Source organism: Zalophus californianus, chromosome 17 (genome assembly GCF_009762305.2).
Source record: "Zalophus californianus isolate mZalCal1 chromosome 17, mZalCal1.pri.v2, whole genome shotgun sequence".
In the NCBI taxonomy this organism is placed as follows: domain Eukaryota; kingdom Metazoa; phylum Chordata; class Mammalia; order Carnivora; family Otariidae; genus Zalophus; species Zalophus californianus.
Genome location: NC_045611.1, coordinates 59,076,841 through 59,086,763, shown reverse-complemented (window position 1 = coordinate 59,086,763; position 9,923 = coordinate 59,076,841). Strand labels below are relative to the sequence as shown.

At 47.7% G+C, this 9,923-nt stretch overlaps 1 protein-coding gene across 1 annotated transcript; it reads right to left on the bottom strand.

Annotated features, from left to right (window-relative positions):
• Window positions 1-1,524: 1,524 nt before the first annotated feature.
• Window positions 1,525-8,326, bottom strand: LOC113936747 (zinc finger protein 211-like). The gene is made up of 3 exons (XM_035724927.1): window positions 8,192-8,326; window positions 6,605-6,731; window positions 1,525-5,117 (listed from the first exon to the last, which is right to left on the bottom strand). Exons 1-3 carry the CDS (start codon window positions 8,324-8,326, stop codon window positions 3,574-3,576), a joined length of 1,806 nt encoding a protein of 601 aa, XP_035580820.1. The 3' UTR covers window positions 1,525-3,573.
• Window positions 8,327-9,923: the final 1,597 nt, after the last annotated feature.

Below are 9,923 nucleotides of genomic sequence, written 5' to 3'. Positions count from 1 at the left end.
AATATTCCAGTATGTGTACATTTTCATACAAACACACACACACACACATCTTTATCCATTCATCTAGACACCTGGGTTGTTTCCATATCTTGGCTATTGTAAATAATGCTACAAGAAACATAGGGTGTGTCTATCTTTTCAAATTACTGTTTTCATATTCTTTGGGTAAATACTCAGTAGTAGAATTACTGGATCATATGGTAATTCTAATTTTTAATTTTTTGAGGAATCTTCAAACTGTTTTCCACAATGGCTGAACCAGTTTGCATTCTCACCAATGGGGCAGAACAGTTCCCTTTTCCTCCACATCCTTGCCAATACTTGTTTTCCGTGTTTTTTATTTTAGCCACTATGACAGGTGTGAGGTGATATTCATTGTGGTTTTGATTCACATTTCTCTGATGATTAGTGATGTTGAGCAACTTTTCATGTGTCTGTTGGCTGGCTGAAGATATTCTTGGTATACATAATTTTTACTTCAATATTTTAAAAGCTTTTATTTCATGGTACACTTACACTCACGAATTGTGAAAAGGAATGGGCTCAAGCTGATTTTGGTTCCTCTATTTCTCTCACTGTACATGTGTATAACTTTCTCTGGTCCTTGATTTTCCTTATTACAATGGGCCTAGGCAGCATGTGTTTCCCTGTTCTAAACATGCCCCCTCTGTAATTTTTCCTTCTTTGTGTTGTATTATCTAGATATATGTCTGTTTCTTCTTTAATGTTTTAGATTTTTAGCTTTCCTTTAAAATTTCCATTGGCTTTACCCCTTTCTGACTGCTTTAAGATTTTTTCCATCTGAGAGAAATCTTTTTTTTTTTTAAGTAAGCTCTATACCCAATGTGGGGCTTGAACTCACAACCCAGAGATCAAGAGCTGCATGCTCTACTGACTGAGCCAGCCAGGCATCCCTGATATTTTTAATTTTAGTTGTATAGAAATTTATTTCTCCTTATTGTGTACTTTATGAAGCCAGTGTATTCAATGTCTAATATTTCCACATTATCACAACTTTTATATTGTACTATATTACTAATGTCCTCCTCACTTTGAAAATAACTATTACACTTTATTTAATAGATATATTAGTCTGTTACAAAAGATGTTTCTCCAGTGTTATACATAGCCCCTTTTACAATGGTTTTGCTTACAGGTAACTTTGAAAGAGAAAGCCAAAAGGTGACTTCTTTACTAGATATGAAGAAACTAGAAAGTCATGGTAATGAAAGGTGTGGTGTCAAGCAGTCAAGCAATCTTTATGCAGCTGCTAGGTTTTGCTTGCCAATCTGCCATAGGTAGGCTGGTAAGGAAACCACAAGCCCAAATGGATTGAGAAAGATTATTCCTTACACAGATAGCATAAGAAAGTCAGCAAACATTCTGTCACCTCCTGCTATGCCTGTCACATAGGAACCACCAAATCAAAGGGACCAGGTTACAGGCAACATGTGCAGTGGGACTCAGTTGCTGAAGAGCGTATTCAAGCCTGGCTGTGAGTGGTTTTATATCCTTGCAGATGGACCCTACGGAGGGAGGGATTAAGTGGAAATTCCAATGTCTCACAGGAACTAGGAAGGTAGTGAAACTCTCATATACCGTTCGTAGGAAATATAAAAAATAACCATTTCAGATCAGTTTGGTAATTTCTTAAAAAGTTAACATTCACCTACCCTATGGTTCAGGCATTGCACTCAGACATATTAACACAAGAAAAATGAAACATGTATCCGTATAAAGATTTATACATGAACCTTCACAGAAGTTTTATTTGTAATAGCCAAAACCTGCAAACCCAGATGCCAAGGAACAGATATATGGAAAAACAAATACCGATATGTCCATATAACAGAATATGATTCAGCAATGAAAGGAATGAACTTTTTAAAATCTCAAGGTAATGATGCAGTATATATGAAACAGGGAAAAAAATAAATACTTTATGATTCCAATCATATAAAATTCTAGAAAATGTAGTCTACTCTAAAGGAAAGTAAATCCAAGTTTGCCCAGACAGCCAGAGAGGGCAGGGAGAGAGATTAATAAAAATTATGAGGTAAATATGTGTGGGACTTATATGCTCATTATCACAATTATGATGATTTTGTGGATTATACCATCAAATCTTATCAAATTATACATTTTAAATATGTGCAGTTTACTGTATGTCATTATAACTTAAAGCTTTAAGCAATGGTTCAAAATAAAAGGATCTCTCCCACTCCTTATAAAAAAAAATCAAATTTGGCATCCTTCTATTATCTCTATCACCTCTCTCCTAATGCTTTGGGAGGGATGCCTTACCTCAGTGATAGCAAATATTGGTGAACAATAGAGGATGTTTCCACCTTAGTCACAAAGGCCATATCACTAGACTAAGAGATCTCCCTTCTCTCTAACCTTGTTTTCCTGAATGTGCAGTCTTAAGGTCAACAGGCCAGAAAGCTACAGGAATCCACAAAACCTTAATTTCTCTGCCAATGACCTCAGCTATTCAAGATACACAGACCAGGAGGTACATGCTCACTCAACACAGCCAGAGATGCTGGAATAGCTGTGGGTGCACTTTTAGAAGAGGGATGTTCCATCTAGTTTACTGCAGGCTCCAGCACTCCCTATCAACCCAATGTTTCTAATCAATTATGATCCCCCCTGAGCCCTTTAGTGTTAAAACCAGTGACACTACCCTACCAAATTCTGGGCATCAGGGCACATGACTCTTCTGAAGGACCTGGGGAAGAGAGTCCCCTTAGCTGTGTGGTCATTACATGATATGCACTATAAACAAAGGAACCAATCCCAGAAACACTGGGGATTGTCACAAGTGCCCGCTCCTCAATGTGACCTTTGGGCCCACAAAAAAATCTTGACTTCCAGGCTGCATGTTAGTTGTACAAAGCCTGTTGCCCTCCCAAAGTTGGGAACTGTCACACAAGCTGTTTACCCCTTCATGATGTTTTCAAAGCAACCAGCTAGTGAATACAACCCCCAAGATTAAAGGTGGCTTAAACAATAAGGCCTTTATTATTGCATAAATCATAGCAAGGTCAGGCAGGCAGTTTATGGGTTGGTGACATGGAGAATGGAAAAATCCATCACAAGTGTCATATGAAAACAATGTCCTTCAAGACAAACCTTCTCTGCAAGCCACCAGTAGAACCCAGATAAGGTGTTCTGGGAGAAAACTGGGTCAGGTATACACATTAATTAGAGAAAAGGGAATGATGTTACTCTAAAGGCTCAGGCTGCTCATTATTTTCTCCAGACAGAACACAGAGATCTACTTCCCTAAACAGTGGGGTAACTGATGCATACCATGGGGGCCTTTCTAGGCAGTAGAGCTGATTTATACTACGAAAACTGGCAGTCACACAATTTCAGCAAGGAGCCCAAGCTGGTTAGGAAGTGCAATATGGTTCCTAGAAGCTTCCCACATACCTGGAACTTACAGGGAATCTTCCCTGTGGTGTATATTCAGATGTATGAGTTCAACTTCAGGAAGATGTCTCCCTCACAAAGGCTCTCCTCCCATGTCATTATATCAAACACGTAGAAAGCCTGCTTCTTGTATGGCTATGGCTTTGCCGTGTGAACTTTCTGGTGCCCAATGACGTGAGACTTTCGGCTGAAGGTTTTCCCACATTCACTGCACTCATGAGGTCTCTCTCCAGTGTGGACTTTTTTGTGTCGGATGAGGTTACACCTTCGGCTAAAGGCTTTCCCACATTCACTGCACTCATAAAGCCGATCTGCATTGTGAACTTTCTGGTGCTGAATCACGGCAGACCACTGACTGAAGGCTTTCCCACATTTGCTGCACACATATGGCCTTTCCGTGTGGTGGTAAACTTTCTGGTGTCTAATGAGGTTAGACCTTCGGCTGAAAGCTTTTGCACATTTGTTGCACTCATGAGACCTTTTTCTGATGTGAATTTTTTGGTGTTGAGCAAACTGGGTGTCACTGAAGAATTCTCCACATTCCCTGCACTCATGAGGCCTCTCTCCAGTGTGAACCCTTTTGTGTTGAAAGAGGTCAGAGTTGCGGGTAAAGGATTTCCCACATATCTTACACTCATAAGGTCTTTCTCCACTGTGAACTCTCTGGTGTTGAATGAGGCCAGAACTTTGGCTAAAAAATTTCCCACATTCCCTGCACTCATAAGGTTTCTCTCCAGTGTGAACTCTACAGTGTTTAATGAGGCTGGAGGTGTCACCAAAACATTTTCCACATTCACTGCACTCATAAGGCCTCACTCCAGTGTGAACTCTCTGATGTTTAATGAGACTGGAGCTTTGGCTAAAGGATTTTCCACATTCACTGCACTCATAAGGCTTTTCTCCAGTGTGAACTCTCTTGTGTACAATAAGGCTGGAGCTCTGGCCAAAGAATTTCCCACATCTGCTGCATTTATAAGGCTTTGCCCCTGTGTGAATTCTCTGGTGTTGAATGAAACTGGAGATGTGGGTGAAGAATTTCCCACATTCATTGCATTTATAGGGCCTTTCTCCGGTGTGGACTTTCTGATGCTGGAAGAGGTTAAACCTTCGGGTGAAGGATTTCCCACATTCACTGCACTCATAAGGCCTTTCTCCAGTGCGGACACTCAGGCGTTCAGCAAGAGTGTATTTGTGGCTAAAGGTTTTCTTGCATTCACACCAACTGCAATGGCTCTTCCCACTGTGAATAGCTTCCCCACACACGGTGCAACTGTGTGGTTTCTGCCCATTATGAGTGGCCTGGTGCTGGTGCTGGCCTGAACTGGCGAGGAAATCCTTATCAACCTCCCCATTGGTAAAGGACTTCCCTGACACATGGGACCTACAGCTCTTCACAAATGAAGCCCATTTCAACAGTTTCTCTCCACTATGCTGCTTCCCATGCTGGTGAAGGTTTGCAGTGAAACAGACTTGTTTCCTACATGTGTAAGATCTCAACTGGGGACGTGTTCTCTGATGCAGAGCCACACCCAAAATGTCTTTTAAGACCAGACAACATATCCCACAGGGGTGTGCCTTCTGGGGATAGGAACCTGCATGGTGAGTCCTGACCTGTGACACTCCTATAGAAGCAGCCTGCTCTGAAGGTGCCTTCCCATCCTCTGCTCCATGCCAGCAACCTGAAAGCAGAGAAATTCTAGTGAAGTAGACATAGGCAGTAGTGGGAAGAGGCAACACCATCATAAATGTGTGTCCAACGCACCAACGAATGTGCTGATGGCACTGTTTCCAGGATGAAGGAGCTGGGGTCAGGGTAAAGAAGCTGCTGCTGTGGGGCACCTGGATGGTTCATAAGGCTTCCTGCTCAGTGGGGAGTCTGCTTCTCCTTCTGCCCCTCCCCCCCACTTGTGCGCTTGCTCTCTCAAATAAATAAAATCTTAAAAAGAAAAAAAAGCAGCAGCTGCTGCTGTTTAGTACTGGGCCTCTACAGGTCAGTGAGGGAGGCCTCTCCGGGTGAAGAACACAAGGATGGGATGTGGCACAGAGAGGGGCAGCAGGATCTATAGCTCATTCCTCTGCTAATGGCTTTCAGTAAATCCTTGCTGACAACTGCAGAAAGGTGTATCTAAGCTCAGGAAAATCCAAGTGCAAGAGAGCTGGTGCTTAAGAACTATGTGAGTAGGGGCGCCTGGGTGGCTCAGTCGGTTAAGCATCTGTCTTCAGCTCAGGTCATGATCACGGGATCCTGGGATGGAGTCCCGCATCGGGCTCCCTGCTCAGCGGGGAGTGTTTCTCCCTCTTCCTCTGCCCCTCTCCCTGCTCGTGCACTAATAAATAAATAAAATCTTAAAAAAAAAAAAAAGAACTATGTGAGGATATGTGCACACTTCATGACACAGAATGTGTAGGACGATGTGAGAAAGCACTACAGAGGAAGCAGTAAGACAAACTGGTGACATGTGGAGTCCAGAGAGGTGGGAATTAACCAAATTCAGAGCAGAAAGGACAAGTTAGCAAGTGTCAAGAATGGGGAAGTAGAAGTAGAAACAAGGTGGCCAATGGCCACCAGTGGAACAGGACAGGTTTCTGGTATCATCTGAACACAGATGAGTTCTCTCCTACTTAACACTTTTCAGAGCCAGGGCTCCTCTGAGCTCACCTTGCTATGGCTGGAGTCATGTTCATCCTGGGAAACACCCAGGACTCTCCTCCATATCCCCTGGTTCGGGAACTAAATGGGACCTGCATGATGCAAGTTCTAAGGGAAAGGTGGGAGAGATGAGTGACCAGCAGTGGCCCAGAGCAACTTAACACATAACAGACCATAGGAAAGAAAACTAGTATTACAAAAAAAATCCTCAGAGGAGGATCCTATAAGAACTGCCCATAGTCCACATAAGTACTGACCATGTCAGTGACTACAATTCCTGGAGCAGACAGGGACAGGAAATGTCATCACCTATAGGAAGGGGGCAAAACCTTCTGACCCTGAATACCTCCCCAGTGAGGCTATGGTGCAGTGCACTCAACCTAGCCCTAAGGACTACAACTAACCAGGGAGCTGTGGAAGGAAGCAATGCCCATGTTTGTGATGGGAGAAATAGGGAGCTATCCCTGGGATAAAAGTAGAAAGCCCAGGTCCCTGGGGAGGGAATGAGGGCCTTACCCAGGGTGGTCACAAGTGCAAAGTTCTCCAGCATCACATCATGGTATAGGCGTCTCTGAGCCTCATCAAGAAGACCCCATTCCTCCCAGGAGAAGTACACAGCCACATCTTCAAATGTCACACTGTCCTGTCAGGACAGAGACAGATGAAACCCCAGAGCCCCTGTCCCAAGGACCTACAATTTCTTCCCCCACAAAAATCACCCCATAGGCATCATTGGTGGTCTCTCCTTACGGTCCCATTATTCACTGTGTACAACCCTCAGCAACAACAGCACATCATCAGATAAACACCATCTAAACTCTGGGCATGGCACATAGGGAGGGCCCCAAAGCTCCTGCCAAGCAATACCCCTGCAGTCCTCCAGACTAAGTGTCCCAGACTCAACCAAATTTGGGCTTTCCCTTCAACCTTAAGTCCCCAGTACCAGAACCCTGGGGCCATTAGTTCACAGTCCCTCTCCACATGCACATCACTGCACCTGTGATGTACAGACTGTACCTTTTACATCTCTGGAGCCCACAGATGCACTCTCTCCACCACCACAACTACCCCCTTGCCCCACAGCACAGGCATCTCCCTAGATTGACAGTGCTTGCTTGGCAAACTCAAATGGAATCCAATATTATCCAGACCTCCAATGCCTTCCACTACCAAGGGCACTCCAGAATCCTGCTAGGAAAGCCTCCCCTTCATAGAGAGAAAGCTAGCTCTGTTCTTTGCTTCAACCTCACCAACCAGAACCACATGCACATCTCAGATATCTCTGGTCCTCCTCAACTTCTGTGCTGCCCTTCCTGTCCTCTCCAGTCACATCTAAACCTCATTCAAAACTCAGCCCCACTGGTTCCCTATCCCAGGCCTAATAACCCATAGATGACCACAGTGGACTCTGAAATAACCTACCATCCTGACTGAAACATCTCACGCCCTACCCAAGGGTCACCACAAAGTCCTGGGAAACATCATCCTGCCTCAATTACTCCCGTGCCTCCACATTTTCTGTCAGGTCCACTTTTCCCTTGGAAATCTTGGTTACCTGCCAGATCGTCCTCCTACCCACACTTCCCTGCCAGCCACTCTTCTCCTTCACCTGTGTACCCAATACCGTCCACCTTCAACCAGGTGTCCAAGCCAGAGCTCCCATATTTGGCCCACACCATCTTCTTCTTGGACTGCTAACAGTATCACCACCAGGACCTGAAGATTCCCCTTCCTCAATGCAACCCACAGCTCCACCCTGGTTGACACTGCAGCAATCACCTTTGGGATGGCTCCATCCCGAAACCCCCTCCCTACCAAACTGTGTGTGCAACTGCCCACTCAATAGTCTCTGAAACGAAACAAACCTCCTGATACCCCACTGAAAGCTGTACCCGTTACTGACTAGCCCATCTCAGTTGGTGGCACTTCCATCCTTCCAGCTGTTACGACCAAAACCTTTGGGGTTATCCCCGACTCTGTCCCTTCTGTCCACATCAAAAAGTCTGGTTGGCCCTACTTTAAAAAAAAAAAAAAAAAAAAGAGTCCAGGATCCAAACACTTCTCCCACCTCGATGGCCACCATTTACATCCAACAAGCCTCACCTGGCCCGTTGCGGCGGCCTCCTTCCTGGTCATCCTTCTCCCCCCCTTCTCCCAGAGTCCATCCTGCACTGTGCAGCCACACGAGGCCTGTGAAAACCTTGGTAAGGTCGCTTTCCTCTGAATCAAACCTCCCATTACCTCCAGAATTGACAAGTGACCTCCAGGGCAGCCATTCCAGCCCTGCTCCTGTCACCGTGTTTCCATGAGGAAAAAAAAAGGGGGGGAAATCTTCAGTTCCCTTGACACTCCCAGCTGCCTCCAAGCACTTGCACCGCTTCCTGTCCCTAGGATGACCCTCCGCCCCTCTTTCATCTGGCTGCCAGAAAGCACCCCTCCATATAACCCTCAGCCTAGACTCGGGCCTCTGTGCCTGCAGTCTCTCCAAGGTCTCCCAGACACTAGGAGCGGGAGCGCGGCAGACGGAGTCGCCGGACGCCTTAATCCCAGAAACCACTTGGCAGGGGCCAGGACCAGTAAGGGACCGAGACCCTCCACTGACCCGTGTTGGCCTCCTGAGCACTTCTTCACCGACAGAAACCTGTGAAGAGACAGGCCCTAGAGGAAGACAGCCACGGCCGGGCTCCACGGGCTCCCATCTCCCTATATTCCTGCCCAGCCCTGGAGCCAGGCGAGCTCCGCTGACTGTCTAACCTCTGTGCCTCAGAGAGGACTCTGACCAGGGACGTGACCTTGCACAAGAACGTCACCTCCCGGCACCTCACTGTCCTCATCAACCCCCTTCCCGTCTGTTCTCCTTCCCAGCAACCTTCGGGAAACTTAAAACCCTCAAGGAGATCGGGTCCCTCCCGCGGCCGAAAGGCCCCTTGGCGCCTAGAGTCCTCACCTGGAGGTACGGCACCTCGGCCCGCCAGTCCCGGCGCGACGCCGCCTCACGCGCGGTCCCCTGCGGGCAGCCTCCTCCCGCCTCAGGCCCCCTCCCGCCTCCCTCCGGCCTCCTCCCGCCTCAGGCCTCCGGCCCGGAGCCCGCTCCTCACGCCGGCACGCCGGCGCTCGCACACGGGACCCCCGCCCACCGCCGCCGCCCCGTCCGACGCCGGGGCCTGGGCCGCAGGGCCGCGAGCAGCTCGGGCCTTTCGGGTCCCTCATTGGTTTTATTGATACTAATAAATATCAGTGCGGGGGAGGGCAGGGAGGGCAGGGGGACGAGCGCTTACCTGAGCCGCGTCCCTGGACGCGGCCGCCGCCATCGGACTGTGGAGGAGCGGACACCCGAACCGGCGGTCCCCGGCCCGGCCCCTGGCGCGGGCAGTCTGGGCAGCGTCGCCGAGCCGCGGACCCAAATCTGTGCGGTGGGGACAGCGTCTCCTCCCGACCCTTCTCTGACCCCGTCAGCTCACTCCCAAACCAGGGCTACAGTATCTCTAAATCACGGTAAGCCCCGAAAAGCCAAAATGACCGCCAAGAAGAGGACGCCAGAAGTCCCGCCCCAATATGACGTACTTGCACAGAAGGGCCCTCTCCTGAGCCTTCATTGGCTCAGCGCCGCCCGGCGCTCGGACAGAGCATTCTGGGTAATGTAGTTCCGACAGCTCTGCAGACCTCGGCGAGGGAGGCACCCACACCTACCTCCGGGGCAAGGCAGGCGGCTCCGCCGAGGATGGCTAGGAAATGGCCTCGCCAACGAGAGCCTGCAGCTTGCCTCCTCAGGGAAGACCAGCACCCATACTTCCGGGTACGTTGTTGCAACAGATCGCCAAAGTGTTTAGAAACA